The following is a 23,837-nucleotide window of genomic DNA, read 5'->3' on the forward strand; positions in this document are numbered from 1 at the left end:
CTTTCCCGCCTCTCCCCAGGTGATGGGACTGGCCTCAGGAAGCCCCCGGGCTCTTTTCTCCACCCCTTTGCCTGGAGCTTGGAGGGCTATGGCTCATTTCCGTCTTGTTCACCCTGTCCCTTAGACACCGGGCCCGCACGCACTGACCCATCCATCCTCCATTCCAAAGCGCACATCTGCGCCCTCCAGGCCCCGGCTCCCATCACCTCCAGGACTCTGCCGCTGCAGCCCCGGAGCTGCACAGGCACCCAGCACCCCTGACACTGCTCCCTGCTGCACGCCTGCTCCTTCCCCTGGCACCTTCGGTTTCTAGAAGGCACCCCATGGACTCTGCCCCCAGTTTTCTCACACCCTGGGCTGCCATCAGGAACCGATCAGGCCTTGCCGGGGCCTGGCTCCTGCTTTTGTGTGGCCCCATCACAGCCACTATCCTAGGCATAGATTTCACCAGCAAGATGGGACTCAGCTGGATGAAGCTCCTGGGGGCTTGGCACCTGCCGATGCCAAGTTCTGCCCCCAGCCCCAGGGCCTGACCAGATCAAGGCTGAGGAGTTGATCAGGAAGGCCTAAAACATGGGAGGATCATGAGGGCAGTGTGGGCACTCGCTACTGGACACTGGGGAGGGGGCCCACCAGTCCTCACCTCGACCTTGGCTGGGTCGGCCATGAGCATTCCCTGGAAGACCTTGGAGAGGTCCCGCAGGTTGAAGGTGTAGTGGGACTTGGCCGGGGTGGGCAGCAGCTGGGAGGTGATGGTGGAGTACACCATGATGGTGGCTTCCACGAGGGGATCCGTGAAGTGGGCGATGTTGGGGGCCCCAGCTGAAGGAACGAGAGAGTGGACCTGGGTCACGGCCCCTGCAGATCCGGGGCTGTGTCCTTCACACACGCCTTTCCCCAGCCTGCAGGCTTGGACCCCCGCCCCCCAACCCCCTGCCACCCCATGCCCCGCAGCCCTCTCAGATGCTACCTCTGACAAGGTCTTCCTGGTGACCCCCACCATGGGGTGAGGAATCTCTCACTGGGAGCTCCCTACTTCTATATCTTTATCACTGACCTAGCCTGTCCCTGTGTTGAGGGGGTTGGGATACAGTCATGGAATTGAAGACACTAATGGGGCCAGACCCGGATGAAACGTGCTGCCTGGGGCCATGCGTGGGGAGGGGTGTGTGGCCCACATAGGGGTAAGGAGTGCACTGCCATGGGTGTGGAAGCGGGGCTCAGCCAGGACTGCGGGGGCCTATCAGCCCTTGCATTTTTACCACCAACACAATCTATTTGCTTGTGCTCTGAAAACTATCCAGTTTTTTGCTGGGAACCAAAATTCTGTCAGGGGGAATTTGGGGCAGAGAGAGCCTCCACAAAGAGGAAAAAAGGCAAAGAAGGGGCAGAAGGGCTCACTACCCCTAACGTGGGCTCCTCTGTTAATACAGGGACTGTTTTAGGTGCTGGGCACAGGGGGTGGCCCCCGCAGACACACTTCTTACCCCAATAAGCTGCCATTCTTGGTGAGGAAGACAGACTCCGACCAGTTAACAGGAGACTGAATAAGCCGGGATTGGGACATTTGATTTAAATGCTGGGGAGGCCTTGCTCAGGAGTGCATGGGAGCAGAGACCTGAGGCCCTGAGGGGCCAAGCAGGCTCAGAACTGGAGGAAGGACACTCATCTTGCTTCTACTATGGGATAGGCATGGGCCCAGGCCCTGGCCAGCCACGCAACAGGTGACTGACCCTCTGGAGGCCTTCAGTGCAGGGCGACCTTTGCTCCGGCACTGTCCCGAGGTCATAGGAGCCTAAGGAGGGCTCACTGTGGCCCCTGGGACCCAAGCCTCAGCCACGTCCAACTTGAGTCCAGGGCTGCCCCTGGAACAAGGGCCCTTGACCCCTCCAGGCCCTGCCCAGGGTGCTGGGCACTACACTTACGCACGGGCTCCCGGTAACTCTTTTCTCCGAGGAGTCCATCTAGAGGGTTGAGGGAGAGACAAGGGCTCAGAGTCAGGTGAGCCACTTGCTGCCCACTCTGACCAGCTATACCCAGCTGAGCAGCCCCGGAGCAGCCCCTGACCACCATCCCCTCCTCAGAGCCACATGGCCCCACCCCTAAGCTGGGCATGGAGGCAAGTTCTGGCCTATAGTCCCTGGAGGCAGGCCAGGGCAGGCCAGAGAAGGGAAGGCCTGACTCCCCTCACTCACCACCTGGCACAGTGCCAAGTGGAGTTCAAAGGTCAGAGCATGTTCTTGGTGGGAAGTCGACTGGTTGGGGGAAAATGCATCCAGGGCCAGACCTTTCTTCAAGCCTCATGGAAGAGAAGGACCACTTTGTTCACTCTATCTTGGTGGTATTTCCTCATGCTCAAAAGTATCAATAACACCTCTCCACTAGAGAGTCTAACATACGTGTGTGTGCTTATATGGGGGAACACACATGTTTGCGTATGTATGAATCATATATTCAGCAGTTTCCACATGCCAGCTTCATACCAGATGCTCTACATGCAGCGTCTTATTTAACCTTCACAACCTGGGGTGATGGGCACTAATATTGTCACCCATTTTAGATGAAGAAACTCTGGCTCAGAGCAGCTCATGAACTGGCCAGAGGTAAGAGAGCTGAGTAAGGGGTGGAGCCAGTGGTTCGGCCACCCCCGCTCTTCCCAGTGTGGCTCACTGGACCTGGGCTTCTGCTGGAGCCCACGGCCCTCCCCACTCCTGCCTGGTACTTACCCACCCAGCTGCCCAGGATGGTGGAGAAGATGTGCTTCTTGCTGATGTCATCCATCTCAGCAAAGGACAGGTAGTTGAAGTGGCGGGTCAACCGTGGGGTGACGGCATTTCTGCCTCCACCAGGGGGGCCCATGGCACAGACAAAGTTGATGTCCACCAGGTGCTTGAAGGCTCCTGGAGTGGGAGTAGGAAGTCAAAAGGCCCTGCCAGGGGCTATATTAAGGCTTCTGTGGGCCCTGAGCACTTCCACCTTCATGGGCCTCCTCCTCCATTAAAAACTTTTATTTTTTAGTTATAGTTCATAACAGCATTGGTACATAGACAAATGCATTAATATCATACATTTTAAAGGCTCTGGGAAAATGTTCATTTCCCCCTTGCTTTAAAAAGAGATTAGGACACTTTTGTGGACCCTCTATGAGTCTGTGGGCCTGGGCTCTGACCAGCACACCCCACCCCATCCCCTGGCCCAGGCTGAACATACGCACCGATGATCTTACGGTCATACCAGCCGCCGTGGTCCATCCACTGGCGCAATAGCTCAATGGGTGGCTGGGCACCATAGGTCTCCAAGGCTGGCATGTTCAGGTCATCGATGAAGAAGATGAAGTTGCGCCCCAGGGGGGGCCCGAACACACCTTTCCGCCTGCGGGGAGGGGCTGTGTGAGCCCAGGGCACACGGCACCCGGTGCTCAGGGAGTCCAGGGCTGCAGGATGGCAGCTCCACCTCTGGGAGGCCTTCACTGACTTCGGCCTCCCCCAAATCGCTGGGCCTCTTGAGGAGCTCCTTTTCTCATTCTGAGTGTCCTGGGACATCACATCTGGCTGTCCTGAGTCTTGCCTCCAGGCAGATGCATAACGAGCCATACCCAAGTACCTGGCCCAGGGAGGGTGCCCACAGAAGGGCTCAGGAGAATTCCTGATAGAAGAAGGGTACAAGGGCACCTAGGGCCCACCCAGGAGGGGAGGGGACACAGCAGCTGGCTGAGCCAGGCTGGGGGACATGGGGACCCAGGAGGGAGCCAGTGGGCCTGCCTCTTGTCCAGCTTGCTGTCGATGAGGTCCTGGGTTTGGTTGGCCGAGGTGCGGGCAGAGAAGGTGAGGAAGTGGCTGATGTATTGGAGTGGCAGGTTTTTGAGGAGCTTGTTGGAGATGGTGAGCGTCTTCCCTGTGCCCGTGGGCCCGATGCACAGCACCTAGGCGCGGGGGGTCATGGGGTCAGAGCGTTCTCACAGGGCCTGATGCACGGTAGGAGCTGCTGCCCTGTCAGTGCAGGAGGCCGGTCACTCCCGGCCTAGGCCCTGGGGCGTGGGGAGGCTGGGGTGGCGGGGGCACTCACGGGCTTGTGGTTGGTGAGCAGCAAGTCTAGCAGGTAGGACATCTGGATGGTGTCCATGGTTGGCACGATGATGCTGCAATAGTTGGTGTCTGGCACCATCGTGAATGTGGTGGAGGAGTCCATCCACTTCACCCAGGCGACCTGGAACAACAGGGCGGGCCTGAAACCTCCTCATTCCCGTCCAGGCCGAGTGTACCAAGAGGGCAAGGAGCTGCACTGTCGGGCAAGGGGGTCCAGCGGAGGGGCTGCTTCTGATAGAAATAGGAATCCCTCTGCCCTGCTTTATGCACAGGGCGGAGGACTCCCAGAACAAACCTCCAGGAATCCGGGGGTCTCTGCACACAGCTGCCCAAGTGAAGGCTTCACTGCATCCAGTTACCTCCAGTGGGGCCAGTCCCTGGGTCTCTGCATATGAGGAAAGTCTTCCGGGAACTGGACAACCCAGAAGGCAAAGATCTTTGCTGTCAACTTTAGGCTTCCCAAGCGTGTGGGGGCCACAACTGTGGGACTGGCATCACCTGGATACTGAGAAGTCACCTGGCCTGGTCTCCCCTACCACCCCCAACTGCATGAATCCCTTCACCCAGCCACAGCCCTCACTCAACTTGCAGACCTCTCTCTCTGTGGCCAAATCAACATGTCCCACTGGGGATGGTACTGATGGTTAGACCCATATGTGTGAGACCCCTGGCAGGACTGTGTGTGGCGACCACCTCTGAGGTGCCTCTCTGGCCACTCCTCCTTCTGGGCTGGGGTCCTGATGCCACGAGGGTAGGCTCATGGAGCCCTTGCTGGCTGAGAGGAGCGATGGGGACACTGCGACAGGCCATGGGGGCTTACTCTTCCACTCTTGGGGAGCCCCAATTCTGGGCAAATGGGGTTGAATGAATCCCTGGGCTCAGCGGCAGGATGGGACAGGCAGTAGACATGGTTGGGAAGGGAGGCACCCTGTCATCCCCCAGTCCCAAGTTCAAGGCCAGCTCTGACACCAACGAGCTGGGTGTGACTGTTCTGAGCCCCAGTTTCCTTGTTTTGGAAATGGACCCAGTAGTAACCACCCTGCGGGTCTGTGAGGATTCATGAGATGATGCAAATAACCCCAGCGTGACATCTGTGGCCATCAACAGGGCCTCCCCTCTGCAGCCATTGAGTAGTACAGCCACCACCTGACCGCCTCCCTCCCTTCCCCCCTCCCTGTGCTTTTCCTGGGACCAGGCCTCCGTCACCTGCTTGCCCTCCTCCTCCTCATCGTCTTCGTCACTGGTACTGCTGATGCCACCATCCTCCAGCCTGTAATCAAACACCAGCCCCTCCTCTGGGAAGAGCAAGGCCATCTGTGAGGGATCAGGGGGGAAATAAACAGGTGATGAGGCCCAGTTGCTTACATGCCTACTTGTTGGCCCTGGGCCTGAGCCTGGGGGACAGCCCCACAGCACCCAGCATTCAGCATACGCGTCCCAGCCCTTGCACCCCAGCCCAGGGGCGGCTGCCTCTCACGTTTTCTGTCTCCATCTTGATTCTCAGCCAGTGGCTGAAGCTGTTGCGGCTAGTGCTGTCCCCCGTGGCGCCCACACTCCAGACGAGGGAGAAGATGAACCAGGGCTCGATCAGCTCAGGGATGCGGCTCAGCTTCTCGGGCGGCATCTTCTTGAGGCCCTGAGGACAGAGGCGGGGGCAGAACTGAGTGGCCCGAGGAAGCCAAGGGGGTGGGGGCAGGGATCGTCCCTTAGCCTCTGCAGCAGACTGGACGGGGGTGTCCCATGCATGAACCATGTGAGCCAATCCGATTCTCTCTTGCAGGAAGCGGGACTTGGGATTCGGGGCCCTCGGGAGAGGCAAGCAGGGCAGGAGGGAGCAGGCTGCAGTCCACCACTCAGCGTCTCACTTCTTTGGGCAGGAAGGGCTTGAAGAAGCAGTCCAGCAGCTTGAGGAGACTCATGGTCAGGTTGCTGTTGGTTGAGGCGATCACTTCCTTCACCAAGGATCGGACGAAAGTGAGGGACTCCTGCAGAGGACGGGCACCCCGCTCCTGTGGATGTCGGCCATAGCACCCAGCTGCCCCCACCTGGGCTGCCCACTGTGGCCTCCCTCACCTCCAGGAAGGAGATAAAGAGGGACTTGAACTGCTCCTCAAAGGGCCTGAGTAAGGCAGGGAGACGCTTCAGCCAGCACTCGACGAAGGGCATGAGCCCCAGGATGCTAGGCTCCAGGTACACCATGCCGCAGCGGGAGACTGTGGCCGGGGAGGCCACCGCCAGGTCTTGCACCTCGAACATCATGGTCATCGCCTGCCACCAAGACGAACTGCGTGAGCGGGACAGCTGCTGGCCCCCAGGGCAGGGGAAAGGGCTGCAGGGCCATGGGGAGGGTCTGCCCAACCTGCAACAGTGGGCAGGCCCTGGGGCAGGTGGTGGGCCAGGCTCAATGCTGGGGTAGGAGCAAAGGCAGGAACCCTTGGGCCTCAGCTGATCATGTGGCTCTCGCTGGAGCCTCGGAGAGGAGCCTAAGTCAGGAGATTCCTGGAAGCCCTCTGGCCAGCCTGGGGTCAGGGCATTTTGGGGATCCCTGGAGCCCTTGGGAGATCTGATGGGAGCTGTGTGCTCTGCTCCAGAGAACTCAACCTGTACATGGACACAGGCTCACACTGGCCTCTGTACCACCTGTACGCTGGACTCCAGGCACATTGCCAGGATGCCTGAGCCAGTCTGGGCCGAAATGGCTGTGAGTGGGCCTGGGAAGCACAGGGCAACATCAGCTGAGGCTGAGGTGTTCGTCCTGGGCTGAGAGCATTGCAGACAGTGGGTCTGCCGCAAGGGAGGCACCAAGCAACTGCGCGGGACGCGCCTCAGGTACAGGAGCCTGGGGATGGGGAGGGTGCCACGGCCAGAGGGGAAAGGGTTGGGGGGGTGAGGCTTGGCCAGCCTGGTGTGGCCCCTGGGCCCACCCAGTCGCAGAGGACAGCGGGGTGAGCGGACAGGCGGACGGACCTCTGTGAGCTTGATGATCTCCCCGGAGCTGAGGCACAGCTTCTTGTTGTCGTCCAGCACCGTGTTCATGTTCTCAATCCAGACGGCGTCCACCGGCCCGTCAAACATGTACCACTTCTTGCTGTTGTCGGAGCTGATGGCCCCCATCCGGATGAGGGAGGAGAAGATCCCATCTGTCCTGCAGCCACCAGGGAGGGGAGGGCCGTGGGTGCCAGGGAGGAACGGCACAGCCGGCTCCCAGGGATCCAGGCTGGTTCTGCTCTGCGTTTTTTTTTTTTTTTTTTGGATCTTAAGTACCTTCATTCATTTAAAAATTATAGTAGGGAAAATAGGACTTTTTGGTGTAATATGATACAATGAAAACATGTGGTTATATTCTCTGCCTGCTGTGCTGTGGTTAGTCATTCAGTCATGTCTGACTCTTTGTGACCCCATGGACTGTATAGCCCACCAGGCTGCTCTGTCCATGGGGATTCTCCAGGCAAGAATACTGGAGTGGGTTGCCATGCTCTCCTCCTCTCCCTGCTGAGTCCTCACTAAAGTTACATTAAAGGAAGATGGAAAGTGATACCCTCAAAAGAAAAGGAAGATGGGCAGGAGGGAACACAGAAGCAGAGGCCCAGACGGTCCCAGAAGATGCACAGAGGCGGAGAAGGGGAAAATGACCTCTTGGAGAAAGCATCACGTGATGCCTCTAGTTCCTGCCACAGACCCAGGAAGGCTCAGACTTCAGAGGCACCAAATGCCAGGGAAGCGGGTGGGTAGAAGGACATTTTTCTGGTCTGGTCCCCAGACCCCAGGCTGCCCACACAAGAGCCTCGAGTGGCTGTGATTGAGACCCTTCACCAGAAACGGGGGAAGCTGGACAGGCCCATGTTCAGAAAGACAGGTGGCTGCCCTTCTCCAGTGCCCACTCCCCACTGGCTTCCCAGAACACTGGGGCCAAGAAGATACCCCAGCAGGAGACTGGAGACTTCTCTGGAAAAACAGAATCGCCCCAGAGAAAACCTTCTAGTGCTGACTGGTGGGCCTCTAGTCAGCTCCATGCACTTCCCCCTAAAAGGTACACCTCAGCCTGGGAGCACAGGCCCCAAAGAGGGAGCACCAGCCTCTTGTGGGTACTGACAATAATAGTCAACTTTTCCTGAGTGCATGCCATGTGCTACACTGTCCCAGCCACCTCCCGTAATAGAGGTGTCATTTTTTATCCTGACTTTGCAGGTGAGGGACAATGGTCTGGGGTGGTGGGGATGAGATGCGGCACTCAGTGAGGAAGCACAGTGGTGGCAAGAGTCCCAGGAAGTTGGGCTCCAGAGCCAGAGCTTCCAACATTCCACTCAGCTTGGGGAGGGAGGGGGCCAGGGACCCACAGGCTGCAGAGGTCTAGGAGTACAGCGGTCACTGGAAGGGTCCCAGGCCACTCACCACTCATGGGTGAGCAGGTCAAACTCCCCATACAACTGGCCCATTGTGATGGACTTGGGGTTGAGCACGTAGTAGTTGACGGGCTCGTACACACCGCCGCTGATGGACGGCTGCCCTTTCAGTGACGTCATGGCGGCGGCCAGGACTCTGTAACACTGGGGAAACGGCCAGCCAAGAGTGAGCCTCCAAGCCTCCCGGAGAGCGCGGCTGGCATGGGCTGTGGGCCTCAGGGAGCAGCGGGTTGGCCTAAAGGCCCAAGGAGGCACAAGCGGGGGCCAAGACCCCTGCTGCTGAGGCTGCCCCGCCCTCAGGCCCACTGTGTGGGCACTGGGCCACCCAGCTTGGCTCCACTTAAGTCACTCATTTTTTTTTTCTTTTAAAAACTTTTATTTTATGTTAGAATATAGAGAATGAATTTATGGTTGCCAGAGGGGAAGGGCGAGGGGGAGGGGTAGATTGGGAATTTGGGATTGACATGTACACATTGCTATATTTAAAGCAGATAATCAGGGACTTCTCTAGTAGTCCAGTGGCTAAGACTCCACGCTCCCAATACAGGGGGCCTGAGCTTGATCCCTGGTCAGGGAACTAGATCCCACATGATGCAACTAAGACCTGGCACACCCAGATAAATAAACAGAGTAGAAAACCGACAAGGACCTACAGTCCAGCACAGGGAACACTTACGTTACTCTTGCCGGAGCCTGTGGGCCCAACGAGCATGAGGCCGTGCCGCACCACCGTGGTCTCGTAGAGCTGGATGCACTTGGTCAGGAATCCTGCAGGGACATGGCAGGGGGGGCCAGGGGTCAGAGTAGGGGCTTAGATCCTGGCTCTGCCACTAGTTCGTTGTGACCTCTGGTGGGTTACCTCACTCCCCGCACCTCAGTTTCCTCATCTGTGAAATGGGGTGGCAGTAGTACGTACCTCATAGAGGCCTGTGAAGCCCTGAGCCTCTGTGAGCACAGAGCGTTTGGAGAGCTTCCAGGCGGATGAGCACCTCCACGGGCTGGGAGGGTGACTCACCCCACCTGCATGGGGGAGACCTCACCTGTGTAGCCCTTCACCCTGCTGTTACCTGTATCCTTTATTACATCCCTTTTAAAACAATAAACCAGCAAACATTCCTGTTTCCCTGAGTTCTGTGAGTTGTTCTAGCAAATGATCAAGCCTGAGGAGGGGGCATGGGAGCCTGTGACCTGTAGCCAAGCAGAACAGAAGCTGTGGGTAACCTGGGGAGCTCGCACTCGTGACTGGTGTCTGAAGGGGGTGCAGTCTTGTGGAACTCAGTCCTTAGCCTGTGGGGTCTGTGCTGACCCTGATTCGTGCCAGATTTGAACTTACCTGTAGAACACTCAGGCATGTTACAGAATGGATGAGTTTGAGGTAAAACCCCACACCTCTGGTGTCAGAAGTGTTGAATGTGAGAGTGAAGGGGAAAGAGTTTTTCTTCAGCTCCCATCACTTGAAGGGTCCCAGTGGAGACAGGGGCAGAGAGCCTCAGCCCGCAGCATGCTTGGCCAGGCGTGAGAGACCCTGAGGCTGGACTACAAGCCTGGCATAGCCAGACCTAGCCATCTTCTGGTGCCCACAGGACTGCGGGGCAGGGCCAGGGCTCACCATCCACGTCCTTCAGGTTGCTCTTCTCGCAGGCCTGGCGGATGGCCTTGTCCAGGATGCCGTAGTCAGCCTCCTCCTCCTTGATGGTGGGGAACAGGTCAGACACGATCCCAGAGAAGAGCTTGAGGTCCTCCTGCAGGAACTTGGGCACATTCACGTCTCGGATGGCCCGGAGGCAAATCAGCTCCTGCAGCAGAGGCCCAGGTCAGATGACCCTCGACCCTCAAGCTGCTCCGGAGCCCCCCTGGATGGCCCATCCCCCCAGGCCCCTGCCACCAGAGCTCCCTGGAGCCCTTGGGCACCTCTTTGAATGGAGCTCACCTCGTCCATGCTGGGGTTTTCTCGCTTAAGGTTCCCGGCAGCTGAGATCACAGTCTTCACGGCTCTCATCCCGAAGTCATAGTGGTCCTGTCACCACCAAAAAGAGGAGGGGCGGTGGGCACTGTCCCTCTTGGGGCTTCTGGGGAACACTCAGCCTCCCACCTGACACCTGGCCGGGCCTCATCGCCCAGCTCGTGGCTGATGTCGCTCCCCCTGCAGGCTGTCAGCACCCGCTCACACCCCAGCCCGGGCTGCACACTGCACTTCGCGCTCCTCTGCTGTCTCTCCTCCACTGCCCCAGTCGTGTGCTCCCTTTACCAGAGACAGCACCCTGCCTGCCTCCTGGACCCTGGGGGTGAGGCATCAGCACCCTGCCTGCCTCCTGGACCCTGGGGGTGAGGCGTCTGCCTTGGTCACGGCTCATCCCTGCGGGCCCACTCAGCACAGTGCCAAGGGCAGGGAGGCACTCAGGTTTTATTTACATTGAGAATGAAGGAGCTTCCCATCTCTGCCACAAGAAGACTGGCCTCGATGGCCTTTGCGCTTCCTTTTAACACACATCACCTCTCTCCAGACCCACCCTCTTGACCACGCTACCATGGCTTTTCCCACGGTTGCTGCTGGGTCCATCTCTCTCCATTATAGAGCAGGTGTGATAGAAATATCAAGCTCATCATTTTGCCCCATGGTGTCAGACCATGAGGCTACATACACGTGGGCCCAACCCACAGACCAGCATGTTTCCCAGAAATCTCGGGCTTGGAGCTGGATGCAGAGACTGGGCTTGGCTTCAGGTCTTCAGCACTTGGGAAGGGGTGAGCGCTTTCCAGAACCATGTGGAGGATAATGGCTCTGTTACTGGGGATTGGTGGGGGCATTTTTGAAAGCAGATGGTTAGAAAGAAGGGTGTGTGGAGGTGCTGACACCATGATGCACTCCGTGGGGAGCTGCTCTTTTTCCTAGTAATAGATTGCTCTTCTAGCCCATGGCTTTTGCTAGGTCCCACCGGGCCAAAGGCAAGTATAGTCTCCCAAGCCACAGGGATGGCTGTTCATGCTTGAATAGGTCACCTAGAGAGGGCCCATGAGGGTGACAACAGGGACTTATTTCTGGGACCATTAAGAAACTAAGCTGGTAGCATCAAGCCCAGGGTCGGGACTCATCTCTGCTACTATGAAGGGGCAGCCTGCCTGAGACTGGAGCCCAGACAGAAAGTTCATCCACTAGCGCCGGTGCCTGAACCAGTAGCATCAATCCCTAGACGCAGGCCCAGCTCACGGAGGGGCAAGCCCTCGTGGTGGGAGGCTCCAGGGGAGATGAGACTGGCTGTCCCCCTCTGGTCCCACGCAACCTAGGTGCGCCTGTTCCCCAGCCTTGGTTGTGTGGCGCTTGGGCTCTTACTGGCCAACCCTCCCTTGTACCTGCACTAGCCCAAGTGGCCATCTGTTCCTGGATCCTGCTCCCGCTCCCCTGCGCACACCAAGCCTGGCCAGGCTCCTGGCTGCTTCGGACCTCAGTGTCCTCAGCTGAGAGGTGGGGGTGTGATTCCTACCTCCGAGGGTTGCAGGGAGAAGACAGCGGCTCCCAGACCCTGGAACCTGCTCCGGGCAGGATCTCACCTGGGAACTGAGCTGCTCGGAGGACAGCTTGAAGGTGGTCGTGATCTTCTTGGCCAGCACATTGGCCTCGTTGAAGCCAAAGGAGTAGAGAGAAATCTCCGCAATCATGGCATAATCCGGAACCATCATGGCCACAGGTCGGAAGAGTGCCTGGGGCACAGGGTACTGTGTGAACGGAGAGGCCGACCTCCCCTCCCAGAGCATCACCCACTTTCTGGACTGTCTGGTCCTCAGAAGGCGGCTCCACTGCCCTCCTCCCCTGCCAGCACTTGGATCCTCCCTCCATGGTGCCTGCCATAGCTGAGGCTTGTACTCCCCTATGGGTGGATCCCTCTGCCCATTAGAAACCAGTCCTCTGTGTTGACTTGAACCTGCCCTTGCCTTCTCCCAGGCCCTGAGGACAAGCCTGGCCCTTCCTCTCCATGGCTGGGGGACCCCTGGCAGGAGGGCTTCCATGGGGCAGCACAGTCCCTCATGTCCAGCAGCTGTGTCCCTGCATAAGCGGTGAGCATCTCCGAGCCCAGGCCACAGCTCCGGTGTTTCCCAGTGCCCTGAGCAGCCTTCCAGACCATCCCAGGCCTGAACTCACCTTCAGGTTATCAGGCAGCTCGGTGCGGCCAGCGTATCCCGGATTCATGGTAATAAACACAGCGCAAGACGGCACGAGAGGGATCTCGACGCCTTCAAACATGAAGCGCTCCACCTGCAGGGTGGGGAGGGGTTGGCACACCTGTCCCATGCCCTGGATGGTACCCTCATCCCACTGATCGTCCTGGCTATAACGGGTCAGCCTGGACTGACCCTTGACCATGGATTGGCTCTTCTCCCAGGATCTGGCCTAAGACCTCTGGTCCCAGTGGCCACCTCTGGCCTCCCAGGTCCCAGCTCCCTGCAGTCTTCACACATCTACTTCACCCCCATTTCCTGACACTGATTCTCCCTAGACCTGGGCAAGCTCAGCCCTGACTAAAACCCAGGGCCCTACTGGGGTTGGGGCACCTGCCAGTCTCCCAGTTCTTGTACCCAGGAGAAGACCTTTGGCCAGCCTGAACAAAACTAGAAGAAGGACAAATGGCTAGGGCTTTCCACGGGCATCAGGTGTGGGGAGGGACCGCTTTGTCCATTGCAGCTTGTCCTGGGAGCTGAACCCAGGGTGGGGTAAGGATATGGGGCTCCCTGGCTGGCTACAAAGGTCCCCTCACAGACAGCTCTGCTAGGTGGTTGGGGGAGTGCCCAGTTCCCTGTGAGATGAGAGAGGCTGGGCTCAGGGCAGAGGCCCCAACTCCTGGTTTCCCATCCCTCCAGTGTAGGGGGGTTGCAAGGTAGCATGGGCGGGGTGGGTACAGTTGAAGTGAAAAGGTGGTCAGTTACAGGAGACATGGAGGGAAGGCTCCCCCAGAGCTCACCCGCTGTTGCTGCGCCTTCTGGATGGTGGTGATCTGCTGGGCCACCACAGACAGCACCTCGATATCAATGCGATTGAACTCATCGAAGCAGGCCCAGGCGCCAGCACTGAGGGGAAAACATCGCGGGGGCATATGAGTTCAGAGCTCCCCCCCGCCCCCGGCACCTCCAAGGGCCCCTGCTGGCTGCCGGGAGGTGACCACTGCTGCCCCTGTGGCCATCTCGGTCAGCTCGGCCACAGCCCCAGCAGCCATGCCCCTTCCCAGTGCTCCCAGGGTCTGGGCCTCGACTCCTGTTGTTCCGCCCCATCCCCCCAGCACCCCGCCGGGCTCCTCCTGGGGCAGGATCCCCGCAAGAGCGCGGCTCCCCGCCCTGTGCCACCTGCGCACCCAGCCTCACCTGGCCAGGCCCTTGAAGAACTTGCCCATGGCCATGAAGTCGAGCTGGTCGGAGCAGTTGAACACAACGGTTTGGATGGCCAAGGCCTTGCCCAGGTCTTTTGTGGTCTCAGTTTTCCCTGTACCGGCCGGGCCAGCTGGGGCGCCCCCAAACTTGAGGTGCAGGGCTCCGGTCAGGGTCAGGTAGCACCTGAGTGGGTGAGAGGTGATGGGCATGGCCCTGTACCTCCTCAGGAGTCCCACAGACTCGAGAGAGCCCCACTGTCTGCTGTCTCGGACCCCGTGGAGGGGTGACTCCTGCCCCTCCACATGCTGAGGGCGCCACGCACACCCAGCCCTGGCTGCAGGGAACAGGACTGGACCCCTCAGCCACCTGGCCAGCGTTCCCCACCCCATGGCCCTGCAGTGCTTGGCTCAGGGACCTGCCAGGATGGCTGGCCTGTGGTCACTGTTTCTTTTATTCCTCAAAACCCAGCTTGAGAATTCAGTTGCTACTAAATACAGGCAGCCAGAGGAAGCAACTGAGGGCTTTAGGAGAGAAGTATTCACTTTGTCAAGGGACTTGCCCCCCGTTTCTCTCAACATCAGCTGCTCTTTCGTGGTGAAAGGAAGATCTGACTGATAAAACCTGCATAGCCCGCACCCACTTGATGCTTCCTGAGCATCACACAGGTGCTAAGAGCTTTACACGGCAGCTCAAGAGACTCCCCTGGCTGCCCAGAGGAGGCTGCAGAGGAAACTGAGAACCAGGGGCTTGAGCCACCTGCCCAAGATCATGAAGCCCATGACGAGCAAGAGGCAATTAGAAAAACCCCAAAGCCAAGCTCCTAACGTTTGATTGTCTGGTTCATCATAGATGAATTGCACTGTCTGGGTCCTGGACTCCTGGGCCAGCCAGAGCTGGAGGGCCAGCCAGTGTGAGAGGGGGAATGGGCAGGGGGGCGCTCACCTGTCCGTGAGGGGTGTGATCACCAGCCTACCGCTGTTGCCCAGGTACTCGTAGCCATAGATGAACTCGGCATTCACAGCCCGGATGTACAAGTTGTTATTCATCCAGTAGTACCTGGCATTGAAGGGAGATGGGTCCCCAGGGCATATGGACCATGGGCCACTGGGCAGGGTATGTGGTTGAGGAGAGGTGGTTCTTTGGGGTAAATGAGGGCATCGAGGCACACCCGGCTTCCCCCGGGCATCGAGGTCAGCTCCAGCCTCTTGCAGCTGACTCTCCACCCTGCCCTGCCCTCTCCTGCTGCTGCTCTGGCCTGGGGATGGATACGGCCGCACTGCCTGCCCCCTCACCTCAGCTGCGAGATCCACTCGAAGTCATGCACGCTGACCACGTTCTCCTGGACCAGCTTGTGCACCACATCCTTGGCGTGGACCTCGATGACGATGAGTGCCGACAGCACAGCGCGCTGCATGCGGGACAGACTTCCCCGCACCAGCGCCACCAGGTCACTGAGCTGCAGGAGCCAGGGCACACCGTCAGCGGTGGGTGGGCCTGTGCTGCAGGCAGGCTTTCCCTGCCTTGCTCAGGGATGGGCTTCCACCAGCAACAACCCCTCTCTTCTGGGGGCTTCTGATGGTCTGGGATGGGCAGGGTGCGGGGACCAGGCAGGGGAGGGTAGGCAGGGCATTGGTCACATGGGAAGTCGGGCAGGGATGTCAATCAAAATGGAGGGACACCCAGGCATCCATGTCCTCACTGTGTACGGTGTGCAGGGTCAGCAAGGGGCCTGGCGAGGAGCTTGAGGAAGGAGTGTGGTGAGCAGCCAGTGCACAGGGCGGGGGTAGGCCGTGGGCCAGCCCGGGAGAGCTCCAGGTAGGAGGCTCCCACCCTGACCTTGGGGAGAGGGGCACCTGCCTGACCTCAGCACTCCCGTTAGAGACCCCCATCCCTCCCACTGGTGGCTGGTCATGAGACACTCGTTTCAGGGGTGTCTGACCCTCTACTCTTTGGCTCCAACCCCAGGCCCTCTTCTAGGATCAAGACATGACAAAGCTCCTGTAGGGACTGAGCTGCCTCAGGGTGTGGGGTGTTGGTGGGGAGTAGATGGTGACCATCCCACCTTGAGTCTCACCTGCTGGGCAAGCTGGGGGAACAGCTGGCTGCTGAGGTTGCCAGCCTCCAGGGCCTCTTCCACTTCTAAGGTCCAATAGGTCTGACACCCGGCGATGGTCACCTGGCCAGGCCAGTTCAGAACCCACTGAGTCCTGAGCATCTGGGAAGATAACACAGGTAAGGCTGACCCAGGCAGCTGCCAGTGCCGACCCTGCAGACTGTTTTTCCCTTAGAGGTCATCTGTGCTTCTGAGCTCAAAATTCCACCTCAAGAGCAGAGAAGACTTTAAAACTTTGGGCCTCTCAGGTTGGGCAGAGTCATCACTTCCTCTGCTGTAGAGATCTGGAAGTGGAGGCGTGGAAGCCCAGGATTGGGAAATGTATGCATCCTGGGTTCACATCCTGACTGCCACCTGTGAATCACAGGTCCTTTGGGCAGGAAACCTCTCTCAGCTACTTTGTAGGATAAGGCTTAACCCTGAGGTTAAGGGGTTCAGCTCCACCATCTGCAGTCATGGGGGCCTGGCACACAGTGAGTGCTCGAAACATCACGACAGCAACTGATTGTGACTAGGAACCAGTCTCACTTTTACTAGGAACCAGTCTCACTTTTTGGGGGGTGTTTTCAGATTCCTCCCTCTGCTCCCAGACACACTCTGGCTGACTGAGAGCAACAGCAGTCAAGGCTGGAGTCTAAGGATGAGGCAGGTGCCAACTACAAATTGGCACTTGCCAAGAGCATCGCCAACGACTGAACAACAAAGGCATTTGCCAGCTGAACCCTGTGCTGCTGCAGCTGCTGACCTTCAACCCCATGAGGGGGTTCAGGGTGGAGTGAGGCACTCTGGGCTCCAGGGAACCTGGTGGGACAAGTATTTAGACAGGAGGACATTTTCAGGAACAGATTTTATGATCCCAATCATTGCATCTCCTCATTATCTAGAAAAGCACTAAATCCCTTCATGATGACGACAGATCCTCGTAACCAGGAGAAAACCTCTTGCAAAGTAACCGCTTGACCACAGTCATCAAGACAGTACAGCACTGGCACAAAGACAGAAATATAGATCAATGGAACAAGATAGAAAGCCCAGAGATAAATCCACACACATACGGACACCTTATCTTTGACAAAGGAGGCAAGAATATACAACGGAGAAAAGACAATCTCTTTAACAAGTGGTGCTGGGAAAACTGGTCAACCACTTGTAAAAGAATGAAACTAGAACACTTTCTAACACCATACACAAAAATAAACTCAAAGTTGGTTAAAGATCTAAACATAAGACCAGAAACTATAAAACTCCTAGAGGAGAACATAGGCAAAACACTCTTTGACATAAATCACAGCAGGATCCTCTATGACCAACCTCCCAGAATATTGGAAATAAAAGCAAAAATAAACAAATGGGACCTAATTAAAATTAAAAGCTTCTGCACAACAAAGGAAACTATAAGCAAGGTGAAAAGACAGCCTTCAGAATGGGAGAAAATAATAGCAAACGAAGCAACGGACCAAGAATTAATCTCAAAAATATACAAGCAACTCCTGCAGCTCAATTCCAGAAAAATAAAAGACCCAGTCAAAAAGTGAGCCAAAGAACTAAACAGACATTTCTCCAAAGAAGACATACAGATGGCTAATCAAAACCACAATGAGATACCATTTCATGCCAGTCAGAATGGCTGCGATCCAAAAGTCTATAAGCAATAAATGCTGGAGAGGGTGTGGAGAAAAGGGAACCCTCTTACACTGTTGGTAGGAATGCAAACTAGTACAGCCACTATGGAGAACAGTGTGGAGATTCCTTAAAAAGCTGGAAATAGAACTGCCATATGACCCAGCAATCCCACTGCTGGGCATACACACCGAGGAAACCAGAATTGAAAGAGACACATGTACCCCAATGTTCATCACAGCACTGTTTATAATAGCCAGGACATGGAAGGAACCTAGATGTCCATCAGCAGACGAATGGATAAGAAAGCTGTGGTACATATACAAAATGGAGTATTTACTCAGCCATTAAAAAGAATACATTTGAATCATTTCTAATGAGGTGGATGAAACTGGAGGCTATTATACAGAGTGAAGTAAGCCAGAAAGAAAAACACCAATACAGTATACTAACGCATATACATGGAGTTTAGAAAGAAGGTAATGATGACACTGTATGCGAGACAGCAAAAGAGACACAGATGTATAGGACAGTATTTTGGACTCTGTGGGAGAGGGCAAGGGTGGGATGATATGGGAGAATGGCACTGAAACATGTAAAATATCATATGTGAAACAAATTGCCAGTCCAGGTTTGATGCATGATACAGGGTGCTCGGGGCTGGTGCACTGGGATGACCCAGAGGGAGGAGGGAGGTGGGAGGGGGTTCAGGATGGGGAACACAGTCAATGTATGGCAAAACAAATACAATATTGTAAAGTAAAATAAATAAATTAATTAATTTAAAAAAAGTAAAGTACCAGTCAAACATGTGGAAAAAAAAAAAAAAGTAAGTGCTTGATTGCATTAAGCTCCCACTTCACCAAAATCGTATATACTGACCTTCCCCCAGTGCCACTTTGGAGCAGTCTCTCAGAGCTATCTGAGATGCTGCCTCCCGGGCTTCAGTCCTCATTTTGCCCCAAATAAAACTTAACTCACAACTCTCAAGTTGTGCACCATTTTTAGTCAACACAGGCAGGTAACCCAGCCCTCATGATGGAGCAGAAAGGCGCTGGGACGGAGCCACTGGAAGGACGAGCAGGCTGGGAGGCTGCGCTGGGAGGGGTGGCGTGGCTCACCGTGGGGTAGGCCTTGACGGCCCTCTCGATGATGTCCCGTACGCTGGCCTTCATGCTGTTTTCCACCTCCCGCAGCCAGTCCTCCACGTTGCTGGATGGGTAGATGGAGAAGGACAGCTGCACCTCCTCACCCTCTGCCGAGTACATATGTGTGATCTCCAGGTCCTCCTGAAACAGCAGCTGCGGGCGGGGGCATGGGGGGAGCAGTGAGAGTGGGGTGAACCTCCGTGTGTCCAGAGGCCCTGCCCACCAGAGCCCCAGCGTGCACCCCGCCTGTGTCCTCCACCTTCAGAAGGTGGCTCTCGCCTTTGGGAGAGAGCTCCCCTTGGCTGGACCTCCCCTGATTCTTCGTGGGCAGGACAGATCTGCCTGCTCCAGCTGTGGCCCTGCCCACTTGGGGAAGGAGGTTAAGTCTGCCCTGCGAGTGCTCCCCCATTACCCCCCCGACAGGCCTGTGAGGCCTCCCTTGTAGATGAAGATGAGGACGAGGGGATTCAGAAGCCTCTGATCTCTTGGGTGTCTCAGCCTAGCCAGCACCTCAGTGGATTGCAGGGGGGCCAGGGCACCCCTGGATAAGCTGGGAGCAAGAGCTCCCCAACCCTGAGCCAAGGGAGCTGACCCTCCTCCCACAGGACCCAGGGACGTCTCTGAGGCCCTTGGATCTCATTCCCTCCTAAAAAGACTTGGGGTGAAAGAAGAGGTATCCTCCCTGGGATGATGGCCTCAGGGCACCTGAGCCCTTGGCCCAGCTACTCACCTGGGCGATGTTCTCGAAGCACTTGCGCAGGTGGGGCTGCACGGCGGTAGGGTCCTTTGTCTGGGACAAGATCTCGAGCAGCTCGTCATCAGATAGGAAGTAGAATCTGCCAGGGAGACGGGGTGAGGGCGGTCAGGCAGCCCTAGGTCCCAGCTGTCCCAGTACTACCGACATCCCTGCAGCCCACCCTGACAGGGTACTGGGCCCCAGCCTCGACGGCAGGCGGGAGCAGAGCAGGCGTGGGCCAGGCGTCCCCCACCTGGGGAAGGCGCTCCGCTTGGTCTCTAAGTACTCGCTGAGGCCTTTCTGCACCATGTCCAGCAGCTTGTTGCAGTCCCGCAGGCTGTCCAGCAGCCTCTGGTCAGAGCACACATTGATCACCTGCAATGGCCCAGGTCAAAGACAAAATGAAAGTGAGTGGGTCCGGCTGGGAGGCAGCAAGGTGGGCTCAGAGAAGGACCCATACGTGCTTCCTAGAGACTCTCAGTGAGCCTGGGAAGAGAGAAGGGCAGGAAAATTGCCCTAAGCCAGGGGCTGCCTCTGTAATTCAAAAAGACACATGTACCTCAGTGTTCACCATAGCACTATTTACAACAACCTAGGTGGAGCCAGTGGTAAAGAACCCGCCTGCCAATGCAGGAGACATTAGAGACGTGAGTTCGATCCCTGGGTCGGGAAGATGTTCTGGAGGAGAGGATGGCAACCCACTCCAGTATTACTGCCTGGAGTATCCCATGGACAAAGAACCCTGGTGGACCACAGTCCATGGGGTCACAAAGAGTCAGACGCGGCTGAAGCAACTTGGCACAGGGGCTGTCTCCACCACTTGTAAGCCCCACAGGAAAAAAGCCTATGATTAAAAACTAGGAATTCTCTACTGGTCCAGTGGTTAACAATCTGCCTTGAAATGCAGGGGACACAGGTTCGATCCCTGGTCAGGGAACTAAGACCCCACATGCTGAGGGGCAACTAAGATACAGTGCAACCAAATAAGTAAATGAATATTAAAAACAGACAAACAAAAAACTACAATTAACCAAAGCCAAGGAATTTGATTTGCTGCAGGACTTGTCGGGTCCTTTAAAAATACTTATGGGGACTGCAAATCTCCAAGAGGAAAAACCATCAACTGCTGTGTTTCTGAGGCGTGTCTCAAGACTGGGGAGCCCCCTCAGGGGGACAACGGCCAAGACCAAAGCCTTGGACTCGTCCTCCAGTCTTTCTTGCTTGGGGAGAGTTGAGCCCAGGAACCTCTTCAGTGCCCCAGCCGCCCTCCTCCATCCCCGTGTGAGCTCGCCTCCCGGTTCTCGTAGACATTCTTCATGATCTTCCTCCAGATCCGCTCCATTGTCTGGTAGCGCTTGCTCTCCACCGGCAGCTGCCGGTTGATGTCCTCGGAGCTGAAGATGGGCTCCAGGTAGAGCCAAGCCCGCTGACAGTTCAGCCACTCCTCCAGCACCTCCTGGACAGGGCGTGGACTGTCAGGGCCTGCAGTCCAAGTTGGGTCCTGTCCCCCATGACCCAGGCATTTTATCCCACTAGAGTTCTGGGTAGAGCACTGGAGACCAGAGCCTGCGCCCATGGGGAAATTTCTAGGTGGCGCTGTCAGTCACAGTACTCCAGGGAACAAAGAGGCTGCATGGATGCCTGCCTTCCAGGGAAACCCCAAGTCCCCCATAGGATGTCCAGGCCTCAACAGAGCCAGGGGAGCTGCTCTTCCTTCGAGAGAATCACACCTCAAGCAGCACACCGTGAGGAAACAATAGAGAGCCCAGCACATGGAAGCCCAAACTAGCCTTCTCTCCTGGGAGGACTCTGGGTCTATGGCCCCAGGATTCTTTGTGGTGTACTGGGATTTGAGCTTGAGATCCCCTAAAATACTCTCTAAAACATCAGTCCACAGGTGAGCCCTCTTCAAGTCACCTTCCCCTCTCGCCTCCACAATCCTCTTTCCGAATCTGTCTCTTGCCTTTCCCTATCAGTGCAAACGCATTCATTTAGTCATGAGTTCATTCTCTTCCTCACGAGCTGTGTGCTGTGTCAGGCCCAGGTCAGGCCCATGTGGGCTCCAGAGGAAACAGAGGAGAGGGTGGTAGCTTGCCTTCGAGGAGCCCACCACCCTCTGAACAGCCAGTTATGCCTCTGAATCACTGAGGGGCCAGCACGTGTGATGGGCTCTGTAAGGGGCACTGACCAGAAGCCTCAGTGGGAACACCCCACAGGCAGGGGATGGTGGGGGAGTCCATGAGGGCTGCCTGATGCTGATCCCGGGAGGAGATGGGACTCCAGGGAGAGACAAAAGCAAAGGATGGAGACCCGGGGACAATGCTGATGACCTCAGGCCTCTCTGGGTGACCTAAGGAACAGAGAGGCAGGTCTTCCTCTTTTAGCTTCTGCCCTTCACTGGAGGTCTTCAAATAGCTACCAGGAAGGCCCCTGGAAGGAGTTGCTGGGATCACACTAGTAGGCCTGGCCCTGGACTGACCTCAGGGCTCTGCAGAGAGCCCCAGCCACTGGCCTTGAGAGCCCTAAAGAACAGTGATCCCCAGTGCCCTGGCGCATTCACCCCAAGGCGCCTCCAAATGAGACAGGAGTGGGAGTGGGAGGCTCAGGGAAGAGTGGGAAGGGACACTGAGGAGCCTCAGGCCTCGTGGTGTCCAGCCTGAAAAGCCCCAAGCCTGGAGGTCCCAGCTGTCCCAAGCCCAGGCAGCACTCAGGGGTCTGGGGCAGCTCTTGTGCTCCTCTTTAAAGGCAGCTTTGGACCAAACTCTGGCCCCCCCTCCATGCCCTGAACTGCCAACTCCAGCAGCCCAACCTCAGAGATGGACAGCCCCATTCTAGTCCACCTCCTCTGACTGAGGGGCCTGTCAGAGAGCCAGGAGCTGGGCAAACCTGGGCAAGGCACTTCACCACGTCCAGCCCCACCCGAACATCATCAGGAGCCACCTCGGGACAGGGCACTGGCAGGGTTGGGGAGGAGTGGGCAGGAAGGCCCACCTGCGTCAGCTTCAGCTTGGTCTCCCAGGAGTTGATGCGTTGCTCAAAGGGCTTCTTGTAGGGTGAGAAGGACATGCTCTGGGTCATGACGATGTGGTCATCGAGCAGCTGCGAGGCCTCGTCTGGGCTCTTGAGGATGTAGGTGTCCGTCTCCTTGTAGGGCATCACGTTGAACAGGATGGTGGACCACTCCTTCTCCATCTTGTCCAGAGCCTGGGGGTGGGGGGTGGGTGGTACAAGACAGGGTTGGGTCCCCAGAAAGAGTGGGCCCACACTGAGCAGCACTGGGCGGGGAAAGGCAGGCTTTGCTCAACCAGGACCTTCAGTCAAGCCCCCTCTGTAGACTCTCATCTTGTCTAGCCAACAAGCCCCCCATGGGCCCTCGTCGGAATCCAGGGCTGACGCGCTCTCACACGCTCTCCTGCATGTACTGGTATGCTGTGGGGCAGCTAAGTCACTGGTTAGGAGCTCTGGTCCCAGTTCCAGCCCTTACTGGCTAGGCTGCCTTGGCCAATTGCTGAACCTCTCTGAGCCCTAATTTGCTCATCTGCTAAGTGAGGCAATGCTCTCAGCACGTTCCTGAGGGGAGAATAACTCGAGAGGAATAACTGAGTAATAACGGGGCTGGTGGACACTGTGCCAAGCACTTCACACACATTATTCACACACTTAATAAGATGCAGCTCATCCCTGAGGTGAGGGACCCCAGGGATGGGGCCCAGGACTGTCACCTTCCCACGCCATCGGGCAGCATGTGGGTGGGGCGGGGAGGGCCTGCTGGGGGCGGCCCACCTGCTCGATGGCGTACTCCTTGCCGGCCACCTCAGCCACCTTGCTGATGCTCTCGATGTGGTCCTGCAGGTTCATCTCGAGGCAGCGGGCAAAGGTCAGGTTGGCCTTGGGCCTGACATTAATGTTGATCTCGCTGGACAGCACGTCCCAGTGGCGGTTCCTCATGCCAGGGTTGCGCAGCCCCTGGATCAGTGGGATGTACGGCTTGAACTCCTCGATGCGGGCCCGGATGTCTAAGGCCACGTCCTGGCAGGCTGCAGGGCAGGGCGGCAGGGGTGAGAGGCAGCAGGCTGCGGCAGGGTGGGGGCGAGGGGAGCGGCGGGCTGGCGGGCTGCCTACCTGGAATGTCTTTGAACTGCTTCACGCACTTGTGCATGGTCTTGAAGGACTCGATGACATTCTTCTCCAGCTGCTCTGCGTCAATGGCTGACAGGGGGTCATTCATCCAGCTCTCGGACCAGCGCAGCCAGTCGGAGGCTGTGGTCCAGAGGTCCAAGTAGGGCTGGAACTCCTTCACCATCCTGGAGAGCTTGTCGTACTGCAGAGGCAGAAGAGCTGGGGCTGGGCTAGGCTGCTCCTCCTGGGCCCCCT

At 57.1% G+C, this 23,837-nt stretch overlaps 1 protein-coding gene across 1 annotated transcript in view; it reads right to left on the reverse strand.

Moving 5' to 3' along the window:
• The window catches only part of DNAH1 (dynein axonemal heavy chain 1), an 82,403-nt gene that overhangs the window by 20,686 nt on the left and 37,880 nt on the right, over positions 1–23,837 (reverse strand). Inside the window, exons 19-47 of the mRNA XM_069561090.1 lie at positions 23,586–23,784; positions 23,247–23,500; positions 22,455–22,667; positions 20,755–20,919; positions 19,717–19,838; positions 19,458–19,563; positions 18,701–18,880; positions 15,921–16,061; positions 15,139–15,302; positions 14,789–14,902; positions 13,841–14,029; positions 13,444–13,549; positions 12,627–12,740; positions 12,038–12,187; positions 10,419–10,505; positions 10,098–10,284; positions 9,165–9,256; positions 8,478–8,632; positions 7,053–7,230; positions 6,159–6,353; positions 5,951–6,070; positions 5,563–5,721; positions 5,292–5,399; positions 4,066–4,206; positions 3,762–3,922; positions 3,215–3,372; positions 2,727–2,900; positions 1,926–1,964; positions 644–822 (exon numbers count right to left, since the gene is read on the reverse strand). Of these exons, the coding sequence (XP_069417191.1) occupies positions 644–822; positions 1,926–1,964; positions 2,727–2,900; positions 3,215–3,372; positions 3,762–3,922; positions 4,066–4,206; positions 5,292–5,399; positions 5,563–5,721; positions 5,951–6,070; positions 6,159–6,353; positions 7,053–7,230; positions 8,478–8,632; positions 9,165–9,256; positions 10,098–10,284; positions 10,419–10,505; positions 12,038–12,187; positions 12,627–12,740; positions 13,444–13,549; positions 13,841–14,029; positions 14,789–14,902; positions 15,139–15,302; positions 15,921–16,061; positions 18,701–18,880; positions 19,458–19,563; positions 19,717–19,838; positions 20,755–20,919; positions 22,455–22,667; positions 23,247–23,500; positions 23,586–23,784 (4,350 nt within the window). The remainder of the gene's footprint in view (positions 1–643; positions 823–1,925; positions 1,965–2,726; positions 2,901–3,214; positions 3,373–3,761; positions 3,923–4,065; positions 4,207–5,291; positions 5,400–5,562; positions 5,722–5,950; positions 6,071–6,158; positions 6,354–7,052; positions 7,231–8,477; positions 8,633–9,164; positions 9,257–10,097; positions 10,285–10,418; positions 10,506–12,037; positions 12,188–12,626; positions 12,741–13,443; positions 13,550–13,840; positions 14,030–14,788; positions 14,903–15,138; positions 15,303–15,920; positions 16,062–18,700; positions 18,881–19,457; positions 19,564–19,716; positions 19,839–20,754; positions 20,920–22,454; positions 22,668–23,246; positions 23,501–23,585; positions 23,785–23,837) is intronic.

This window comes from Ovis canadensis, chromosome 19 (genome assembly GCF_042477335.2).
Source record: "Ovis canadensis isolate MfBH-ARS-UI-01 breed Bighorn chromosome 19, ARS-UI_OviCan_v2, whole genome shotgun sequence".
NCBI classification, from domain to species: Eukaryota; Metazoa; Chordata; class Mammalia; order Artiodactyla; family Bovidae; genus Ovis; species Ovis canadensis.